Source organism: Capra hircus, chromosome 3 (assembly GCF_001704415.2).
Source record: "Capra hircus breed San Clemente chromosome 3, ASM170441v1, whole genome shotgun sequence".
In the NCBI taxonomy this organism is placed as follows: domain Eukaryota; kingdom Metazoa; phylum Chordata; class Mammalia; order Artiodactyla; family Bovidae; genus Capra; species Capra hircus.
Window position 1 is genome coordinate 87,314,978 of NC_030810.1, and position 23,281 is coordinate 87,338,258.

General features: G+C 49.4%; 1 protein-coding gene across 4 annotated transcripts in view; it reads left to right on the forward strand.

Moving 5' to 3' along the window:
- The window catches only part of SLC6A17 (solute carrier family 6 member 17), a 55,541-nt gene that overhangs the window by 23,281 nt on the left and 8,979 nt on the right, over positions 1-23,281 (forward strand). For all 4 annotated transcript variants that reach the window (XM_018045889.1, XM_018045888.1, XM_018045890.1 and 1 more), the window contains 4 exons: positions 655-781; positions 1,738-1,919; positions 3,509-3,619; positions 22,966-23,207. In XM_018045889.1, coding sequence (XP_017901378.1) covers positions 655-781; positions 1,738-1,919; positions 3,509-3,619; positions 22,966-23,207 — 662 coding nt within the window. The remainder of the gene's footprint in view (positions 1-654; positions 782-1,737; positions 1,920-3,508; positions 3,620-22,965; positions 23,208-23,281) is intronic.

Sequence of the window (23,281 nt, forward strand, 5' to 3'; positions counted from 1 at the left end):
AAGAGAGGGGGTCTCTGGCTATAGGCAGGGGTCTGCATCCCAAGTGGATGCAGAAAATCTCTACATGTAGAAGCATTGCTTTCAAAGGAAACCCCTTTGAGCCTCAGTCAGGATCCATGTGCTTTTGTTTTAAATACAGTTCTACCAAGGTTGGTTATCATGTTCCAAAAAATGAGAAGTCATGTCTTTCTAGAGGCAGGCTTCTGACAGTACCAAAGAGAAAGCAGCATCCTGAGAGAAGGGAGGACATGGGAAGCCAATAAGAAGCATCTACAGGACCTCAATAAGCACAGCTGTCTGGGGCCATTTACTGTGGCAGCGATAACTGGGCATGCCTCCATAGCCCCCTAGGGCAGTTCTGGAATTATAATCCTGAGTCATCAGGAAATGATGGGGAAGTGCTTCAGGCATCTTAGAGGAATTTCAAACTGGAAAGGATTAACATTTTAAGACTTCATTGCTTAAAGGAGAGAACTTTAATATCTGAAACATTCCTTTGTGGATTCCCCGAATAACAGATGAGTGGAGGATTAGGAGCAGGCCCTCTGCTACCACCGTCCCATCTCCTCTTCCTCCTTCAAGGCTGTGCATGGGGGAGGGGAGGGGGCGGAGCTGCCTGCAGCCTCTGTGATCCCCGTGGACCCCCGTCTGCAGGTCTGCCTCTTTGTGGGGCTGTACTATAATGTGATCATCGGGTGGAGCATCTTCTACTTCTTCAAGTCTTTCCAGTACCCACTGCCCTGGAGTGAGTGCCCTGTCTCCAGGAATGGGACCATGGCAGGCAAGTATGGTTCTTTAAGGAACCCACCTGGGGATTCCAGCTAGCTCTGTCCTAGGAAGGAACCCACAGGGCCTAAGAGGGGAGGCTTAGGCTGCTGATGCTACTTTCTCCGTTCATCCCACTCTCTCCTTCGCCCACTGTGTCCACAAACCCATTCTCCACATCTGAGTCTCCATTCCTTCCCTGCAGATTTTGGGATTTCGTTGACTTGCTGTGCCCCCTTGGATAAGCCACCTACCCTCTCTGATCCTCATCTCTCCCACTTTCTTTTTCTTTCGGCCGTGCAGCATGTGGGATCTGTTTCCCCACCCAGGGATTGAACCCTTTACCCCTGCATTGGAAGCATGGAGTCTTAACCATTAGACCACCGTGGAAGTCCCCTCATGTCCTCTTATGATGATCTCTTGCCAGCCCGTCCCACAGAGTTCTTATAGGAGTTGAATGAAATAGTGAGTGTAGGAGTAACTCTGGAAATTGTGAGTTTTGTTTAGTTATTATTAATTACCCTGTGTTACTCTAGCACTATTCTGTCTGGAAACAATCTATATTTGCATGCCAGTCCTATAAAGGGCTGGATGATTTATGCCTCCTCATAAATGGGTTAACTGAGGTTCAGAAACAACTCTCCCATGGTCACACCGCTGATTTCGCTCAGGATCTAGGATGAGGACCCAGGGGCCTGGCTCCTAGGTCAGGACCTTTCCCAAGGAACTTGAGGCCAGTTCTGCCCAATCCTTCCTGCTCTCCACTGATGGACATGGGCCGGGGAATGACATGAGCGGGAATTCAGTTAGATCAGTTAGGCCACTCCTCGGTGGCCCAGGAGTCCATCTGCCAGACCCTGGCTAACCCAGAACAATGCAGTCCCTTCCTGCTACCATGCTCAGCTGCCCTGGATTGGGCTCCAGCCGGGGAGGTGGTCTCACGGGCCCCTGCGGCCTTTGCTGCCATTTCAGTGGTGGAGGCAGAGTGTGAGAAGAGCTCAGCCACTACCTACTTCTGGTACCGAGAGGCCTTGGACATCTCCAACTCCATCTCGGAGAGTGGGGGCCTCAACTGGAAGATGACTCTGTGCCTCCTCGTGGCCTGGAGCATCGTGGGCATGGCTGTCGTCAAGGGCATCCAGTCCTCGGGGAAGGTGAGTGGCCAGGGGACGCCCACACTTACTTGGGGAGAGGGTGCTGCAGAAAAGTGTGGACGGCAGGGGCAGAGCACTCTGGGCCACCGTGAAAGGTCCGAGATGGGAGTGTCGCTGCTGTAGTGTTGGTCCCTGTGGACAGCCCACCAGGATGGGTTTGTGGAAGATCATTGCCATGACCCCAGCTGCCTCCACGCTCGGATAACTCAGGGCTGCTCTGCAAACTTTAAGGTTAAAAAAAAAAAAACCAGGAGTATTGAACTAGAACGTTTGGCTAGACACTTGCCCCTCAGCTTCCCTAGCAAGAATCCTAGAAGAGCCTGCTCAGCAATTTTTGGTGAAAACTAACAGTTCACTGTATATGTAACTAATGGGCTCTGTGAATAGGTGGGTGCTCTGAGTGAAGGGGACTTTGAGAGCCTCTGAGGATGCAGACCAGCATAACCCCACACACCTTCTCCCAGCAGGTCATTTTCCCTTCAAATAAGGACCCTTTCTTCTTTGTCATGTATCAGTATTCATGGACTGCCAGGGCTGGAAAAGATGTTAGAAATCCTATAGCTCAATCTACCCATCTCACCCATGGTCAGACAGCCAGCAAGTCAGCCCCAGGGCTCAAACCAGAACCTTGTTTGTCTGTCGGAGGCTCCAGGTTCTTTGGTGGATTTGATGAGCAGGGAAGCTAAGCCCTAGAAAGGTAGTGTGATCTCAGCCACCGCCTCTTCTCTCTGCAAAGGCCAGACTAGTAGCTAGCACTTCACGTCATGGATCACACACTGCCACATTTATGAGTGCATTTGGACCACAACAACCTTCGGAATCATTATACCCATTTTATAGATGAAGAAAAGGAGGCACCCCGAGGTTAAGTGAATAGCTCAAGGTCGCATGGTTGGAAAATGGTAGAGCTGGGATCAGAGCTCAGGTGGTCTAACTCTGGACATGCATGCTTTTAACCTTTACGCCATCCTCCCCAAACAGCCCTCTTGGTTTGTTTCAGCACAGTAAACTATTTGTAAGCATCTCCTTTGTGGGTGGCTCTGTGCCAGGCACATGGGGATATAGAAATGTTCAAGAAATGCATGTGCTAGAAAAGAAAATATACTTTATAATCACAAGAGGCAGGACCTTATTCTGATGCTTTTGTTTGGGAGCTGTGCCTGTACCCTCCTGGATGCTTTCTGTCAAAGGAGCTCCAAGGACAGGGGAGATCCTTAGGGAGTCCCCTGGAGTCAGGGACAGAAAAGCTGGCATGAAGACATAAAAAAAATGAAGAGGGAAGAGCAAAGGGTTCCTCGCCCCAGTGGCAGCCCTTGGGGGTGGGGAGGCTGCGGGCCCAGCCCCACCAACCCTTGAAAGAGAAAACAAGCCTCAGGCACAGCCACACCGACTCCAGCCCGTCTGTGTGCCTGCTTCTGCCGTGGCTCAGTGCCAGACGTGCGGTGGGTTTGGCAGCGTGCCCGGGGGGTCCTGGGGCTCTGCTTTCTACTGCCATCAGAGGTGGCCCGTGCACCCCAGCTGGGAGCAGGGAGGGGGGTGCCAGCTGCAGGAGGGGCTGGGCCCACAGCGGGTCCTTGTTCTCTCTGCAGGTGATGTACTTCAGCTCCCTCTTCCCCTACGTGGTGCTGGCCTGCTTCCTGGTCCGGGGGCTGCTGCTGCGGGGGGCCATCGACGGCATCCTACACATGTTCACTCCCAAGGTAAGGGTCACAGGCTCCTGGGGAACACGGACAGCTCTGCTGGGCCTCATCTGTTTCATGCAGTTTAACACTCGCTGAGGGCCTGCTGGGTGGCGGGCTCTGTGTTGGCTGGACGGAGGCACCAGGGAAGGGAGCACAGGCCCCGCATGCACGGTTCCAAGGAGAGAGGCAGTGCATCAGTATGGGTGAAATCCGAAGCTTCCGGGAGGAGTGACATCTGAAACGGCCTCGGGGTGCAGATAGATTTCAGCGGAGCTATATGCGCAAGAGTGTGGAAAGGCACTGGACGCGCTTCAGGCCACAGTGGAAAGTCAGGTTTGGCCAGGCTGTGGGGGTGGGGGTGGGGGTTCGTTGAGTGAATCTGTAACAGTAGGAACCAAGAAGATGCCTAAAGAAAGCTCCCTGGGAATCCCAACTTGTACCCAAATCAGGGGAATGGGGTTACTATTTTATTAAAGGTAAAAGACCGCGTGAATCATGATTTTACCCTTACCGAAGCCAGCCAGGTCTCTCACTTAATCCTCCCAATAGCCCAGTGAGGGAAGAGCAGGATTCTGGGGCATGGCTCCCAGGGCTGCCTCAGGGGCATAAGTGTCCTGAAAGTGGACACCCAATTTCCTAAGCACGGTCTCTGCCCACCAGGTGGCCCGGTCTCTCTGTTGCTCTTCAGACCGCTAGGCGCAGCTGGCACGCACCAGTCCACTGAGGAATAAGAGAATTTCAAATGCACATTGGCGTGCCCTTCAGGGTAACCCTAGGCAAGAAGTACATTAGTCGCCCTGGTGGGCAGGCTAGAAAGTTCAGTTCCTAATGCCAGCTGATCAGTAGCAATATCAGGGACCTGGTGAAGCTTCGGTCCGGCCTGGCAGGGTTCTGGCCCTGTGCCTGCAGACTGGACCTTGTCCAGTCCTGTGTCTTGACCTTGTCCCTTAATAGTACTGTCTCACACATGTGTTTGAGTAAACGCACACACACATTAATGATTACACAGAAGGTCCAGACTCATGACACAAGGAGAAGAATCCAGATCTGGTGGAGTTTGAAAGCCCCATTCCCTCCCCGTTCCCCAGCTCTGCAGCTACAAACAGCTGATGCTTAGGGGTGGGTAACAAGGCGCAGGACACACATCCTTCCATATTCATCAGACAAGGATGATTGGCCCTTGGCATTCTTGGATGTAACATCTGGGATTTGTGTGGATGAGCACAGAGGTCTGCTCTGTGAAGCACTTAGTGAATCTCCTGAGGCATGAGTGTGACTCTGGAGCCACCTGGCTGGGGTATGTTGTTGTGAACATGTGATGTCTGACAAAGAGGAGAAAATTGCAAATGTTTTCTTTGGGGGGGAAACAGCCGTAAGAAGAAAGTCAGTGGTTTTTATGAATGAATTCAACTGTATTTCTAGAATCGTGATCAATCTACTGTGTTCACTTGAGACTTTCCATTATGCTTTGTTGAATTTTATGAGAAAATTATATACTCTAGAGATGATCATGAATGTGGAGATTCACACAAGTCTAATGGGCCACTGAGTGTTGTTAGGAGAGCCTGGGACTTAACTCCAGAAGCCAGTGGAACCGATTCATAAGATTAGCTACCAGGCCCAACACATACAATACTGTTCCCTTCTGATTCACTGATTTAGCACTCTTTAACACATCTTTTTAAGTGAAACATCTCAGACATATAAACTCACATATAATAATATAATCAACGTTCTTAAGAAATGAAATATTACAGATGCCATAAAAGTGCCCTTGGAGAAGGAAATAGCAACCCACTCCAGTATTCTTGCCTGGGAAGCCCCCTGGTGGGCTGCTGTCCATGGGATTGCAAAAGTGTCAGACACAACTTAGCAGCTATACAGCAACAATAGCAAGTATCCATTCTCTTCTCATTCATTTCCCTTTTCCTAAAATAACTATTATCTTGAATTTGGGGTTTATTCTACTAATTCATTTAAAAATTTTTATAATAAATATATGTGTGTCCTTAAACAATAGAACATATGTGCATACTTTAAATTTTTATATAAATGCATTATATACCACCTTCTGCAGCTTGCTGAGATTTTAGCTGTATTGATACATGTAACTCTAGTGCATCCATTTTCATGACTGTATTGTATTCCACTGTAATGAATGTATTCATTACATGACCAGTTGATGGTCAAGCTAGAGGATGAATTTACTTATTCGTCCTCTAGTTGATGGTCATTTAAGTTGTTTTCAATCCTCACCATTGCCACTAATGCTAATAAGCATATGACACGGATGTTCATGAATGCACATTTCTCTAGGGTGTGTATGTTTTGCAATAGAATTGATGTCTCAGAGGGTATGCGTGTCTTCAGTTTCACTAGATGTTGGCTGAATCACTGTCCAAAGTGGTTGCATCTATTATCACTCCCACCAGTTGTTTATGGGAGTCCTACTTGCTCCACGTTTGTTACGCTGCAATTTTTGCCAATTGCAGTGTACATCTGAGTTTTGCCAATCAGATGGATGCAAGAAGTTGATGTGCACTTTGAATAATAGGAGTGCTCCTTTCCCGCACCTTTTCTTGGATACTCAGAGAACAGTGTGGTCCCACTTTAGCATTTGCAGAGCCCCAGAGTCTTCCTGAGGCGAAGCTTAAAGAAATCAAATCTGAAAGGCTCAAGAGGATCCAGGTCAAGAACCAGCAGGTGTGGGACCTGGTCCATCTAGCTCTTGTGAGTTTCAAGTATGCACAGAACCTAGGGCGGGGGCCAGCACATCTTGAGACCTTGAGCAGGAAGCTCCTACCTTTGACCCTGGAGGGATGAATTGAGCAGGGAAGGGGAGGCTTGAGGGCCTCAGAGGTCAAAGGATCAAGGATCTCCTTCAAAGTCTGTGCCATCATTTGTTTTAGGCAAGTGAGGCTCAGTGGTGATAGTTGGGGTGAAGTTCCTATTTATTACAAAACTTTCCAACCATCTGCAAAAAGTGTGGATCCACGCTCAGAGACAAATGTCTGTCTGTACGTGGCAAACTGCTGTTGCACATCTGGGGCTGTTTCAGCATGGGCCTGGTGAGATATGGGGAACTGGGAGGCATTTCAAGTCCTCGCTCTAGGAGAGTGCTATAGAATGCCAGGTGGCTGCACACGGGCGCCTCACCTGTGCACTGCTCCATTCAGATCGACCACAGTGTAAATGACATCACCAGGGGTTATGCCATTTGGCAGTGGTGGGGGCGTCCAAGATTTCTGGCCAGGGCATCTCAGAATCAACCTTAACAAAGCATAGGCCCTCCATGGGTGTACTGGATAATCAGGAAGATGCCCCCTCCTATACAGGCTTCCAACATGAGAAATAATCCAAGCTAGAGGACCTGGACTTGCAGTCCGTGTTTTCAAGCTGTTACTGGGTGTGATGAATGCAGTGTGGCCAGGATACCTTGATGACTCACTAGCGCCTTTGATGGGACAGTCCCTTATGTTAGTGGCTAATAAACTTCTTGAACTCTTTGGGCTGCTTCTCTCCATCCAGTTATAAACCCAAGTCAGTATGGGGTACCGTACATTAAATGATGTGAGTTGCCCAATATACAATGTATTAGAATAGATTATCTAACCACCAAAACTTCCAGGGAATGTTTATCAAAAGTACACTGTTCACTGAATTCCTGTTATGTTCTGGGCACTGTTATGGGTCCCAGGATCCTGCAGTGAACAAAGCAGATAAACTTTCTGGCCCTGAAGTAGCTTATATTTTAGTGAAGGGAGACAACTAATATAAGATAAAGGAGTTGTTGGATGATGTTGCTAAGGAGGAAAAGAAAAAGCAGAGAAAGACAGATTCAGGGCACTGGGGAGAGGGCTGCATAACTAGTGTGCTCAAGGAGGGCCTCCCTGAGAAAGTGACATTTGAGTGAAGACCTGATGGAGGCGAGGGACCAGAGCACGTGGGTATTTGCAAGGAGCACATTCCATTCCAAAATGAAACAATGAATGAAAAGCCCTTGAGATTGGACAAGTCTGGCATTCTCAAGGAGGCTGCTATGGCTGGAGTGGGAGGGGAGAGAGATAGGACCTGCAGTCAAGAGGGCAGTGAGGAGCCAGGCCAGGTGAGGACTCTGCCGTTTACTCAGGGTGTCGTGGGGCCTGTTGGAAGTTTCCGAGCAGAGTAGTGACATGATCTGACTTCCATCTTCCTAGAGTCACTCTGGTCGCCACAGACGTCTGAGGGGGCAACGGTAAAATAGGAAGACCTGCTAGAAGGCTCCATCCAGGTGCCAGAATTCATCCAGGTGGGAGGTGACTATGGAGGGAGCCCAGGTGACATCAGTGGAAGTGATGAGAAGTAGTCAGATTGAGGATATAGTTAGAAAGTAGAGTCGGCAGTATTTGCTGCTGGATTGGATGTGAGGTGTGAGAGAGAGGGATGACAAGGAACTGCAGAGCCTTTTGTCTGACCAACTAGAAGGGTGGAGTTGACAGTTACAGAGATGAGGGAAGACGGTGGGGAGAGCAGGTTTGATGGGGAACTATGAGAGTACTTTGGAACATGGCAGAAGTATAAATTTGGGAGTTAGAGAGTTTAAAGCTGTGACTGGTTGTAATCACTTAGAGAGTCAACACAGAGAAAAGGACTGAACACTGAACAGTGGGGTCCCAGCTTGTAGAGGCTAGGGGAGAGATAGTCAGTGAGGGAGACGGAGAAGAGAGGGAGATAGAGACACACAGAGAGAGAGAAATGCAGAGAGTTCCATCCAAGTGGAGAAAGTGCTTTAAGAAGGAGGGTCAAGTCCACAGCTGCTGAAAGGTCAGATGATGAGGACTGGGAAAGGGCCAAGGCATTTGGCCGCAGCAGGATCGCTAGTGCTTTGACAAGAGCTGTTTTGGTGGCGTGTTGGGGCCAAAGTCTAGTAGCAGTGGGTTCAAGGGAAAATAGGAGGGGAGGAACTGGAGACAAGTAATAAAGACCATTTATTTTCAGGAGTTTTGCTGTAAGGGGATCAGAGGAATGGAAAATGCGGTGGTAACCAGAAGAGAACTGTGAGATCAAAGGTGTTATTTCAGAATGTTATGAATTCTGATGATAAAAATAACCCCTCATATATTACTAGTGGGAATGTAAAATAGTGTGGCCGCTTTGGAAAACAGTCTGGCAGTTCCTCAGAAGGTTAGACAGAGTTAGCATGTGACCCAGCAATTCTACTCCTAGGCACATATCCAAGAGAACTGAAAACATATGTTCAAAAACTTGTGCACAAGTGTTCCTAGCAGCATTATTCATAATAGCCAGAAGTAGACACCACCCAAATGTCCATCAACTGATGAATGGAAAAATAAAAGGTAGTATGTTCATATAGTGGAATATTGGCTGGCCATGCAAAGGAGTGAAGTCCATGCCACAACATGGATGATTTCATCCTTGAAGACATTACGCTGAGGGAAAGAATCCAGTCACAAAAGACCACTTATTATGTGAATCTGTTTGTATGAAATGTCCAGAATAGGGGACTCTGTAGAGACCGAAAACAGACAAGTGGTCACTTAGGACTGGGCTTCTGGGAGGTTGGGGGGAAATGGGGAGCAGTGGTTAATGGGTATGGGCTTGCTTTTCGGAGTGATGATGTTCTCAAATTGATTGTGGGAATGGTTGTGCAGTCTTGTGATACACTAAAAACCATTGTATTATACACTTTTTTGAAAATAAAAAAAGGAGGGGTGAAATTGATGCTATGGGAGAAGAGGGAACAAAATCCTTGAATAAGCAAGAGAGATGGGACCCAGCGCCCGGGTGGAGGAGTTGGTCTTAGCTCAGAGCAGACATTGTCCCCCAGAAGCAGGAGCGACGGGCCAGCCAGCACAAAGAGCTATCAACTGAGAAGCGCTGGCCAGAAGCTTCTCAGTGTGGGAACTCTCTTTTCATTGGGTCATTTTTCGATGTGAAGTGGGCAGCAAGGTCGTCAGCTGAGAGTAGAGACGGTGACGGGGCATGGGGTTGGAGGCCTAAGGAGGGGTGAGTGTGACGTAATTGCACACAAGATGGGGAGTGTGTTCACGCAGGGTGGGTGGGGGACGATGGAGGTTAAGGGTCGAACACCGCGGTGAAGACAGCAAGTGTGGTTCCGGTTCCACGGTGGACAGCTATTCACATTTTACCAGCTCTGAAGGCAGGCTGCTCCTACAGTGAAGCAGTTAAACCAATCATGTTTTCCAGCAGCCAGTATTTACTATGTGAGGCATCTTATGTATATTAAATCATTTAAATTCATAATGATTCTAGAAGTTTTATTGTGAAAAAGATTTTTTAAAAAATCTTTTTGCCTCATGACACAGCATGTGGGATCTGAGTTCCCTGACCAGGTATCAACCCCACTCCCCCCGCACCGGCAGTGTGGAGTTTTAACCACTGGACTGCTAGCAAGGTCCCGAAGTATTATTGTTATCCCCGTTTTCCAGCTGGAGAAACTGAAGCACAGAGAGGTAAATAATCAGTCCAAGGTCCCATGTGTCAGGGCCCAAGGTTTACGTTGTGTCCAGCACTGCTGCCTGGGGACAGCCCAGAGTAGAGGGAGGCTGGACATCACCCGGGTCAGGAGCTTATCAAGGTGACAATGGAGAGATGGCTGGGCAGATGAGAGTGTGAGGAAGGAGTATGAAGAGGATGGACATTGACTAAGCCAATGATGAAGGGAAGTTAGGATCCAAACAGGGTGAGGGGCAGTGAAATGGAGGGAGGCCAAAGGGCTGGAGTTCCCAGCAAGGCTGAAAAATGTTGTAGAGTCTAGATACTAGAGGTGAGCTAGAAAGTTGGGTGTTTTGGAAGATGGGATCTTTAAAACTAAGGTTTACTTGGAGCACAGCTCCTAGTCATGACAAAGGCCGTGGTGTGACTGTAGAAGTGGGGGGAAGGACAAGAGTAGGGGGAGGTTGCAGGAAAATGGGGTGCGAGAGGATGGTTATGTTCTAGATCTCAGGTGAGTCCCTCTGATGGGCTACCAAGTTAGGGTTCTTGGCTTCCCTCAGGAAGGATTCAAGAATGAGCCATGAATGAATAAGTGGAAGCAGGTTTATTAAGATACACAAAGGTAGAATGCAGTCTGTCTCAGCAGGCAAAGCAGTCCCAGGGAATGGGAAGTTCAAGTGGCCCCCAAATACAGGGTGGTTAGTTTTTATGGGCTGGGTAATCTCATAGGCAACTGTTTTGGGGAAGAGGGTGGGGATTTCCAGAAATTAGGCTATCACCCACTTTTTGGTCTTTCGTGCTATCTGGGAACTGTCCTGGTGTCTGTGGATATACGTCATGTAGCTAATACATTACAGTGGGCGTATAAAGAGGTTCAAGGTCCACCGAAAGTGGAATCTCCTGCCGTCTTGCTGTAACCGGCTCTAACCACTTTTTTTCGTATCCTCAACAGCCCTGTCATTCTGTTAATGGCTGTGCCCCGCCCCCTTCCCTCCTGTCTCAGAAGGGAGAAGGAAAAGGGAGCCAGAGGCAGATTGTTGGAGGGGACATTGATGGAGATACGGAACTCACTCAGACGACGATTCTCGTCACTCAGATGACGGCAGCAGTAGTGCTGGGAGGCGAGGCAGTGCCCAGGGGAATGTGGGGGAGTGGACTGGAGAGCGGGCAGCACCCTGTCCACCCAGGCCCAGTGGTCCCACATGTGCGAGAAGACAGCCTTCACCCGAGAGGCTGCCGGGGCCACCTCGGCCTTAGGGTCATTTGCTCAGCCCTTCCCTGCGTATCAGGCTCCCCTGGGAGCTGCAAGAACCAGGAAAAGCTACCAGTGCTCAGGCCCACCCTGACTAACCAGAATCCAGCAAGCAGACTCATTGATCAGGATCGCTGGGGGTGGGGTCCAGATGGAAGCAGATTGTCAGAGCTCCCCAGATGATTCTACTGTGCAGCCAGGATGGTGAGCTGCTGAGTCACAGCAAGAAGGTGAAGAGAACATCCAGAGATGAGTTGCAGCAGTGGGGGATTGTGCTGATAACAGGGCCCAGTGGTAGGGTATAGGCAGTCGGAGGGGAGCATGGAGGCTCTAGTCAGAGCAGGCTCAGACCTGGCCATCCTGGGGTTGAACTCTTTGTGAAGAACGACCCAGGAGTCATGGGCATCTTGCAGCAGCCAAGCTAAACTGGGCCCTGGGACCAAGAACCTGGCCTGGTGGTCTCTCAGTCTGACTGTGGAGATGAGGGTGTGAGCGGGCAGGGGTAGATGGGACAGCTTGTCAGGAGCCCTGGAACCCTGTGGATTCCCAACTTTGCAGGATAGGAGAGTGTTGAAATTTGAGGTGACATCTCCAGTGGACAGTAGGGAAAATATGGGGAGAAAAACAATAAATATACACATGTGTGTGTGTGATGAGTGTGTGTGTGATGAGTGTGCGTGTGTGATGTGTGTGTGTGATGTGTGTGTGATTGTGTGTGTGATGTGTGTGTGATTGTGTGTGTGATGTGTGTGTGATTGTGTTTGATATGTGTGTGTGATGTGTGTGTGTGATTGTGTGTGTGATGTGTGTGATGTGTGTGTGATGTGTATTATTGTGTGTGTATGATGTGTGTGATGTGTGTGTGATTGTGTGTGTGTGATGTGTGTGATGTGTGTATGTGATGTGTGTGTGATGTGTGTGTGATGTGTGTGTGATTGTGTGTGTGTGATGTGTGTGTGGTGTGTGTGTGATGTATGTGTGTGATGTGTGTGTGTGTGGTGTGTGTGATGTGTGTGTGTGTGGTGTGTGTGTGTGATGTTTGTGTGTGATGTGTGTGTGTGTGTGTGATGTGTGTGTGTGTATAATATTTATGGTGGTGGTAGTGTAGTCTCTAAGTTGTGTCTGACACTTTGGGACTGTAACCTGCCAGGCTCCTCTGTCCATGGATTCTCCAGGCAAGAATACTATAGTGGGTTGCCACTTCCTTCTCCAGAGGATCTTCCCAACCCAGGGATTGAACCTGAGTCTCCTGCACTGCAGGTGGATTCTTTACTGCTGACCCACCAGGAAGCCCCTTAATAGTTAGACAAAAGTTCATTTGGCTTTTTCCATAACATCTTTATCAAAAAAACCTGAATGAATTTTTTGGCCAACTCAATATATATCATTGCTATACATATGAAATATCACTGGAAGGTTAGGCAAGAGACTGGTACCATGGTTGCATCTAGGGAAGAGGAATTGAGTGTTTGGAATACAGGGGTGAATACCTCTCTGTGCCTTTTCAGTTTCGAGCCACATAACCCCTTTACTATTAACCAGTCATGACAGAAGCCACACCAGCTTTTCAGGGCTGTAGCCCGGCAAAACCTGAGCCGGGCAGGAGCTTCCAACATCCGCTTTGGCCTCTGGAGGAGACCAGTGAACGGTTCTGCCTGATGAGGATGGGCCTCAGGGTCAAGGGTGTATGGTAACCCCTAGAGAAGAGAAGTGGGTTCCCTGCAAAGGCTCAGGCATAGCGGTTTGTGGAGGAACTTTGTGATCCCCACAATCAGAGTCAGGCTTCTGAGCAGGATGGAAAGGCAGCCTTGCTCCCAGGGGTAGGCTCTGGAGTCGGACAGTCTGGTTCCAAGCCCAGCTTATCAGTCAGTCATGGGAAGACTAGTTCTTTGTCTGCTTGGGGCCTCAGTTTCCTCAGCTGCAAGATAGGGGGATCCATGGCAGCTTGCTCATAGCACCGCCAGGAGAGCATGTAGGACTGTCCTGGGGTGCAGAGACGGTGTGGTGAGCGTTAGCTAGTATTTCTTCTCGTCCATCGTGAAGGTGACACTGTTCTTGGGCATCGGGAACCCAGTGCCTCCGTGCCATCTGGTGTCTATGGGCCCATCTGTGCTGAAGCAAGGGCACGCGCTTCTGTTTTGCACCAGTCCAGGCTAGGGCTCATCAGCTGCTTGTCGATTCAAAAAGCATCTTCATGCCGCTGAGTCAAAAGCCGTGGAACACCTTGCTCCGTGCGTCAGGAAGTGACTCAGCTGTGTGCCTAGCAAACGGCAGGAAGTTGCTGCTCTGTTTCAGAGAGGGCACCCAGAAGCAGGTTCGAGCCTTGACTTCAGTGAGGAAAGCCCATTTCCCACCTCTCCTCTTGCAGTCACATCCTGACGTCTGGAAAGGACACTGTGCTTTCTGAGATCTGGCTGTGGGCTCATCCTCTGAACAGTATGATCAGGATCTTGTTGAAATCAGGCACCATGATCCGTAAAATCCTGAAAGAGCACCTTTAAATTCAAGGAACACAGGCATTCAATGGTGAAGGTGCCTGTTTATCCCCAGATGAGCACTGGGCATCTGGTCATTTCCACTGGCAAGAGTGCACCTCCATGCTGCAGGCTGGAAGCAGGGATGCCCAGGAACCACTCACACAAAGGCTCAGCTTTGGCTCTCTGGGCTGCTTTCCTGGGGGGCTTATTAATGTCAGATGTGGATCCACTACTGCACTTCAGAGTAACTAGAGGTGGGAGGGGGAGGAGAGAGAGTCGGGATACAGAGGAAGCAGGAGTGGCCACGTGTTGATAATTGCTAAAGCTGGGTGACAGGTACATAGAGGTTCATGACACTATCCTTTCCACTTTTGTACATTATATAATCAATGTCTCATAGTTTTTAAAAATAGAACAAGAACAGCAAATAGGTACAATCTTAATATACAAACAAACACAAACCAGTTTTGGTTTCCATCCAAAATCCTTGCCTGTAAGACAGTCCTACCCCGTGTGTGTGCATGTCAGTCACGTCCGACTCTTTGCGACCCGATAGACTGCAGCCTGCTGTGCTCCTCCGTCCATGGGATTCTCCAGGCAAGAATACTGGAGTGGGTTGCCACTTCCTACTCCAGGGCATCTTCCCCACCCAGGGGTCGAACCCGCACCTCTTGTGTCTCCTGCACTGACAGACAGTTTCCTTATCCCTCCTCCGAGAAACCCCACACACCGTAGAGCCAGCTCTGTTGGTAGTTTGGGATGATGGTGTCCTCCCCTAGGTGGCTGCCTCCCATTTTGAGATTTGGCCCTGATGGTGGCCTAGGAATTTACCCACATCTTAGTTTTAGGCCTAGGGAATGGTGAAAATCCTAATGATGATGTGTGTTTAGGTCTCACACATGGCCCAGACCTTTTTGTAAAATCTTTAGTAATGACTTGTTGTTCAGTTGCTAAATCTTGTCCATCTCTTTGCGACCCCATGGACTGTAGCCCTTCAGGCTCCTCTGTCCATAGGATTCTCCAGGCAAGAATACTGGAGTGGGTTGCCATTTCCTCCTCCAGGGGATCTTCCCAACCCAGGGATCAAACCCAAGTCTCCCGAGTTGGCAGGCAGATTCTTTACTGTTGGGCCACCAGGGAAGCCTGGTAATGACTGACCTAGATCAAAAAGGAAAGAGTTACTTTAGAAAGAGAGAGAGAGAAAAGAGAATGAAAGGAAGCCAGCTTGGAAATAGCCTTGTTTTATAAAGTAGAAATTTAAATCCTAAGGATCTTCTTGTCCTAGAAGACTGGATCTTAGCACAAAAGGGCTGGCATGTCATAGCCCCTGATCTGGCCCTTCCTGCTCAGCTCACCTCCAGGACACAGGTCAGACTCTGTCTGTCTCTTTCTTACCCTCCATCACTTTTCCCTTCTCTCCCGTGTGCCAGGCACTGCTCACACAAAGATGAACAGGAGATGTGCTCCACCCCTAAGCAGCACAGAGTGTGAAAGGAAAGACAGACACGTAAGCCTGTCATGAGGCTGTTGACAAGAGCTGTGAGAGCCCAGGGACCACGACTAGCTCTGCCAGAGGCAGTCAGGAAAAGCTTAAAGAGCAGGTGATATTCGTACTGGGTTTTGAGAAATAAGTATGTGTTCACCAGAAAGTGAATAGGGGCAAGGGAATTCCAGGCAGAGGAAACAACCTGGGCAAAGACCAGACTGTAAGGTCATGATGCTTTTGGAGAGTAGTTCGGACGTTCAGAACATGGGCTGGAGACAGATTTTCCAGCAGACGGTGCTGCTGCTCAGTGGCTCAGTCATGTCCAGCTCTTTGCGACTCCATGGACTGTAGCCCGCCAGGCTCCTCTGTCCATGGAATTTTTCAGGCTAGAATACTGGAGCGGGCTGCCATGCCCTCTTCCAGAGGATCTTCCTGATCCAGGGATCGAACCCTCATCTCCCACATCTCCTGCATTGCAGGTGGATTCTTTACCCAATGAGCCACCAAGAAAACCCCAGCAGATAGTGGGGAACCATCAGAGAGACTTCAACATGCAAATGACGTGACCAGAGCTGTGTCTGTCTCACCTGGTCCTGTCTTACAACATTTTGCGCTCCTTCCTGGTTGGAACTCTGCGAACTACCCAGAGCCCTCCCGCTATGTCTAGGCTTCTAGCCTGAGGTTCGAGCAGCTTGGTAGGACAGTCATGACTGACATCCATGAACTTAGACGGCATGCCTTCTAAGCGTAGGTAATCCACCCACCGGGCTTCCCTGGTGGCTTAGATGGTAAAGAATCTGCCTGTGACCCAGGTTCAGACGCTGGGTCAGGAGGATCCCCTGGAGAAGGGAGTAGCTACCCACTCCAGTGTCCTTGCCTGAAGGAATCCCATGGATGGAGGAGCCTGGCAGACTACAGTCCATGGGGTTGCAAAGAGTCAGACTGAGAGGATCATTAAAAAAAAAAAAAAAAGCCATGCAGGAGAAAGGAGGTACCGACGCTCCTTCCCACTGAGACTATGATTATGTTAGTTTAAAAATAATCTCCAAATTTCTATTAGGAGCATGTATAGGTCCCTAAAACTTTATTCACAATGCCAAAATCTGAATTGCCCTGAAATACAGAAAAAAATGTTTGTTCTTTCTCCCATAACTCATTTGGCAGTAAATGACCTGAACAGATGTGAGGCTATTTATAGTCTTTATTCGCTTGGTGTGAATTTTCATATTCTGCTTCAGAAATACAAATGTATCTGATTAAGGGTGCTGCCCCAAACCCTACAGGGGGTGTCATGCAATTATGTGGTATACACACCATGTTGCCTTTCTAAAATAAAATTAGAAGCAAAGCCTGATTTCCAAAACCAGTCTGGCCTTAAGGTTTTTAGATGAGAAGATGCAGGTCTGTATTACCTTTGTAAAGAAGATGAGCCGGCAAGCAGAGCAGGCCCTCAGCAGTGTGGGATGACCCTGTGCCGTTTCTCTGGCCATCTTTCTCTCCCGGGTTCCATGGCAAACATTTTAAACCGCTTCCACTGTCTGAACCTTCTGACCTCTCTTCCCAGCACACCTCACCCGCAAAAGATGATTTGGCCTCCTGCTTTATAGGAAAAACAGGGGCCACCAAGACAGCAACTACCTTAGATGAGAGAGATAGAAACGGGATATACAAGCTTATCCACAGCTGCCCCATGCTGTCCTCCTTCCCTCGTCTCCTATGGATGACAGCTCCCCTTCTCTCCTCTAGATCCCCTGCTCTCCATCAGCTGTCAAGTCACTGCATTAAAAACAAAAATGAAACAAGTCTAAAAGCGATCCTCCAGTGATTTCTTAGCCTTCCCCCAATACTGCCCTGTCTTTCATTCCTAGCCTAACTTCCCCACCGAGTGTCCACCTTTTCTTCCCCTCTGTTTCTCAACTCTCCTCATTCCTACTTGTCTTCTGGCCTCAGGACTCCCTGAACATCTCCAGCTAAGCTCACCCGTGCTCTCGTGGCTGCAGCATCCTTCACCCCGTGGCACGGGTCCCCCTCCTCCCTGGTGGGCTCTCTTCCCACGGCCTCCGTGACCCTCTGCCGCTTTTCCTCCTGCCGCCACTGTTGCTGCTCCTCTCGCTCCCTTGTCTGAGCTTCTTCCGTGCTTGCTCTTTCGGCTACACTAGTTGCGGTGAGCAGGGGCTACTCCCGAGTTGCGGTGCGTGGGCTTCTCATAGCGGTGGCTTCTCTTGTAACAGAGCACAGGCTCAGTGGCTGTGGCACACAGCTTTAGTTGCCCCGTGTCACGTGGGATCTTCCCAGACCAGGGACTGAACCCGTGTCCCCTGCACTGGCGGGTAATTCCTAACTCCTGGACCAGGAAAGCCCCCTCCTTCCTGCTTTAAACTTGCAGACCTTGACTTGGCCCCGGCTCTTGCCTCTTCTCGCTCTACCCACAGCCTCAGCTGCAGTCCTTGCTGGTCCATCTGCTTCTCACACATCATACATCCAGCTCTGTGCTCCCCTTGAAGCTCCAAACTCATCTGTCTGACTGCTGGCTTGATATCTCCTTGTAGAGATCTTAAGGACACATTAAACTCAACATTTCTAGAAGGGATGTTTGGACCTCCCCTGTTCAAACCCCATCGAATCCTGCCCCTCGTCCACTGTTTCCATCTCCACCCACTAGGGTCTGCAGGCCAGAGGTGTGGCCGTCACCCTGGCATCTCTCCCTCCAGCGCCCCCCGTCAGCAGCCCATCGCTAAAGCAGGCTCGGGTTTTCCCGCCATAGTCTCTCCATCTGTCCCTCCCTGACCCCAGACAGCGCCACCCTCATCTCCCGCCTGGGCCCCAGAAAGTGTTTCCTTGCTGGTCTGCTGCATTCACTGGCTTCTTAGAGGAATGCCCGCCTGACTGTTTCCCTCCTCTTTCACACCCCTTACTGCTTTCCCTGTTCAGTGCTTTTTTAGGATCAAGACAGGATCCTCACGCTCGTCTGCTCAGGCTCCTCTGACTCTCCCAGCCTTTCCTGTTCCACTCCGGCCTGTCCTCAACACTCCAGTCAGGCTGGCCTCCTCTACTTCCCTTCTTCCACACACCCCGTGTGAAAAGGGTGTCCTTCCTTTTCCCCCTCAGGGCCTCTGCACACGCTGTTTCCTCTGTCTGAGTCCTCTTCCCTCCCTTTAGTGTGGGCCGCTCAAACAACCCTTCCTGGACTCCCTGGTGGCAGAGTGGTAAGAATCTGTCTGCCAATGCAGGAGACACGTGTTCAATCCCTGGTCTGGTTGGATTGCACACGCCGCCATGCGCCACAGCTACTGACCCTGCGTGCTGCAGCTACTGAGACCTGTGCACATAGAGCCCATGCTTCACAGCCAGAGAGGCCGCCGCAGTGAGAAGGCCTGTGCACTGCTACAAAGAGAAACCCCCACTTGCTGCAACTCGAGAAAGCCCAAGTGCAGCAATGAAGACCCAGTGCAACCAAAAATAAATAAATTAAAGAAAAAGATTTCTTCCTCTGGAAGCTTTCCCTGACCTGATTCAACTCAATTCCCCCATCACACTCTCTCCTAGAATTAGGTACCTGGCTTTCTCAGCCCTTGTCACTTCTGGAACTTAGCATCTGTTCATAGGCTTGTCTGACCAATGTCCATCTGTCCAACTAGAACGTCAGCTCCACGAGAGCTGGGACCTTACCTGCTGTGGACCAGGCCTGTCCGCAGGGTTTGGTGAGCGAGTGGCTGCGTGTTGTATCCACAGGGAGCCCCCAGCACGTTATAGCTGTTGAGAGTATAGTGAGGGAGAGGGGGTGGGAGGATGCAAGGGGCTCTTGGCTCCTTAAGGTCTGCACTTTGGGCTTTCTTGGTGGGCCAAAGGTGGGTTTATCTCTTCTGCACGGGGTGGGAGACGGTAATCTCCCTGGAATTCGAATACTAGCCAGCCAGGCAGTGCTCCTAGGCCTCTACCTGTGTACAGGACCCGAAGCCAGAAGGCTCTGCTGTCACCTTCCTCCTTTTCCTCTTCCTCCTCCTCCTCCCTGAGCCCATCATTCTGCCAGCCTCCAAGCATGCCACCACCTCCTCAGCTGGGGAGTGACTCCTGGTGCTCAGACATGCCTGGGAAGCTGCTGAGATGCTGAGCTTCTGCCCTCAGTGTTAGGGCTGAAATATCAGAGCTGGAAGAACCCAAGCCCATCGCTTTACTGTGCACACAAGGAGCAGACTCCTTCACAGGCACGCAGTAAGGGGCAGCCAGCCTGGGACCATGTGGGGCTGTCCCCACAGGGGAGGCAGATTTTCTAGTTCACTCCTTGCCTTCCTCATCTGTCTGGAGTGAAGTCACTTTGGTCGGCCTCAGCAGCAAAGGTCTGAGGGGAAAGTGGTCAGAGGAGGGTAGCTGCAGGCCAGCTGTGTCAGGAGATGGAGCTGGGAGGATGCCACTGCCCAGTGTCGGACAGTCTGTATTTAGTAACTCCTGAGTCTCAGTGGGCTGGCTCCAGTACTTTGAGTGAGTTATTTCATCTTTGGTCTTAGTTTACTCTTTCCAAATATGAATAACAATTCCTTGCCCTCCACCAAAAAAATTCCCCCCAAACACCTGCAAAAACCAAAAGCCAACCCCTGGCCTGACCTGGTCAGAGGCATTTTGTCAGGATTAAAGGATCCTGTGCACAAGGCACTGCTTGAGACTGTACATTTGGTCTCCACAATCACTTTGGGAGGGGGTTGTTCAGTCGCTAAGTCGTGTCCAACTCTGCAGCCCTATGGACTGCAGCAGGCCAGGCTTCCCTGTCCTTCACTGTGTCCTGGAGTTTGCTCAGACTCATGTCCATTGAGTCGGTGATGCCATCCAACCATCTCATCCTCTGTCATCCCCTTTCCTCCTGCCTACATTCTTTCCCAGCATCAGGGTCTTTTCCCTTGAGTCATCTCTTCACATCAGGTGGCCAAAGTGAAGCTTGGAGCTTCAGCGTCAGCATCAGTCTTTCCAACGAATATTCAGGTTTGATTTTCTTTAAGATTGACTGGTTTGGTCTCCTAGCTGTCCAAGGGACTCTCAAGAGTCTTCTCTAACACCACAGTTTGAAAGCATCAATTCTTTGGCACTCAGCCTTCTTTATGGTCTAACTCTCACATCCGTACATGCCTAATGGAAAAATCATAGCTTTGACTATATGGACCTTTGTCAGCAAAGTAATGTCTCTGCTTTTTAACATGCTGTCTAGGTTTGTCATAGCTTTTCTTCCAAGGAGCAAGTGTGTTTTAATTTCATGGCTGCAGTCATCGTCCACAGTGATTTTGGAGCCCAGGAAAATAAAGACAGACACTTCTTTAAAAGTGTCTGAGTTTCCACTTTTCCCGCATCTATTTGCAGTGTAGTGATGGGACCAGATGCCATAATCTTTGTTTTATGAATGTTGAGTTTTAAGCCCGCTTTTTCACTCTTCTCTTTCACCCTCATCAAGAGGCTATTTAGTTCCTCTCTGCTTTCTGCCAGAAGAGTGGTATCATCTGCATATCTGAGGTTGTTGATATTTCTCCCAGCAATCTTGATTCCAACTTATGACTCATCCAGCCCGGCATTTCACATGACATACTCTGCATATAAGTTAAATAACAGGTGACAATATACAGCCTTGACAGACTCCTTTCCCAGCTTTGAACCAGTCTGTTGTTTCATGTCTCATTCTCACTGTTGCTTTGTGGCCTGCATACCCTTTTCTCAGGAGACAGGTAAGGTGATCTGCTATTCCCATCTCTAAGAACTTTCCACAGTTTGTTGTGATCAACACAGTCAAAAGCTGTAGCATAGTAATGAAGCAGAAGTGGATGTTTTTGTGGAATCCCCTTGCTTTTTCTATGATCCCACAGACGTTGGCAATTTGGTCTCTGGTTCCTCTGCCTTTTTAAAATCCAGCTTGTACATCTGGAAGTTCCCGGTTTAGGTACTGTTAAAGCCTAACTTGAAGGATTTTGAGCATTACCTTGGTAGCATGTGAAATGAGTGCAATTGTGTCGTAGAACATTCTTTGGCCTTTTGGGGGGAAGACTTTATTATTATTCCCATTTTTCAGCTGAGAAAACAGAAGCTCATGAAACAGGCACTGTCATTTGCCTAAGCCTTCACAACAGTTTCAAGAGGGAGTCAGACTTAGATCTGGGTCTGTCTGACTCCACAATCCTATGCTGGGCCCAGGCCCTAGTCCCTGCCTTGAGGAACAAACAGTATAAGGAAAACAGACATGAAAATGTTTGGAAGTTACCCCATGCCCTCTAGATGCTGTGGAGGTCCTGGCTCTTCTCACATCCGAGGACAGGTGGAGGGTCTGGCCAGGGGTCCCCTCTCTAAGAAGTGTCTGAGTTCTGTGCTTCAAGTTGGGTGAGCTGAGGGGATGGTTCTTCTGTGATCCAGGGCATGTGCAAATGAACTTTAGGTCTTTTTCTTTTTTGGAAAAGGGAGTTTGGGTGAGCAAGAGGGAGGAGTTGGTGTCTTTCTCATGGCTGGATGAGGTATCAGGGAGATATTGGTGTTCTTACTTGTCTTGTACTGTTGTGCAGGCCATATACTGCATGGCTCCAGGAGGCGCCATTCACACTGTAGTCTAAGCGAATGACACTCCCTGGAGTTTGCCCTACACATCATTGCTGATAGCCTTGAAGATGTTCCTTGAAATGATAGCTCCATGGTAAGCAGTGATGGCAGTTAAGATTAACTTGGAATTACTACTTAAGCACACAGCATTTATTTTAACTTACCTAGGTCTCACAACAATCATCTGAAGTTGATACAATTTTTTTTTAATTAAAGTATAGTTGATGTACAGACTTCCCAGGTGGTGCAGTGGTTAAGAATCTGCCTCCCGATGCAGAAGATGCAAGAGATGCGAGATCAATCCTGGGTCAGGAAGATCCCCTGGAGGAGGAAATGGCCACCTGCTCCAGTATTCTTGCCTGGAAAATTCCATGGACAGAGGAGCCTGGCAGGCTATAGTCCATGGGGTCGCAAAGAGTTGGACATGACTGAGCGCACACACACATATGCACAGAAACGTGCACACACACGTGCACACACATAGTTTTCGTACAATATTATTAAAATTACAGGTGTACAATATAGTGACTCACAATGTTTACAGGTTATACTCCGTTTATAGTTATTATAAGACATTGGCTGTATTCCCTGTGAGGTAGAATATATCCTCACAGTTTATTTGAAGCCCAATAGTTTGTTCCCCTTGATCCCCTGCTCCTGTGTTGCCCCCCCCCCACCTCCTTCTCCCCGCTGGTAACCACTGCTTTGTTTTCTGTATCTATGAGTCTGTTTCTTTTTTGTAATATTCACCAGTTCATTGTATGCTTTAGATTCCTGATATTCTGAATTTCTGCGTTTTACCTGTGGGGAACCTGAGGCTCAGGGGGCTAGGGGAATTGCCCAGGGTCACACAACCACAGTTCTTTACCACTGTGCCACGCTGCCTCTGTGAGGCTGAGGAAAGAGGGTGTGGTGGAAATTCTACTGCAGGTGAATAAAGCTCTTTTTTGTTGTTGTTGGCTGCCTCATGTGGCTTGTGGGATCTTAGTTCCTTGATCAGGAATGGAAACCAGGCCACCGCAGTGGAGATGCTGAGTCCTAATCACTGGACTGCCAGGGAATTCGCTAAAGCCGTTATCTCTGTGTCTCTTTTCTTCGCCCTGCCATGGCTGCCCCTCCCCTGCTGTAGCTGGACAAGATGCTGGACCCCCAGGTATGGCGGGAGGCAGCCACACAGGTCTTCTTCGCTCTGGGGCTGGGCTTCGGGGGCGTCATAGCCTTCTCCAGCTACAACAAGCAGGACAACAACTGCCACTTTGATGCTGCCCTGGTGTCCTTCATCAACTTCTTCACCTCGGTGCTGGCCACCCTCGTGGTGTTCGCTGTGCTGGGCTTCAAGGCCAACATCATGAACGAGAAGTGTGTGGTCGAGTAGGTGGCCCCTCTCCTCCTGTCCTCTCTTCTCCAGTCCACCTTCCCCTGGGAGAGCCCCCCTCCACTGGGGC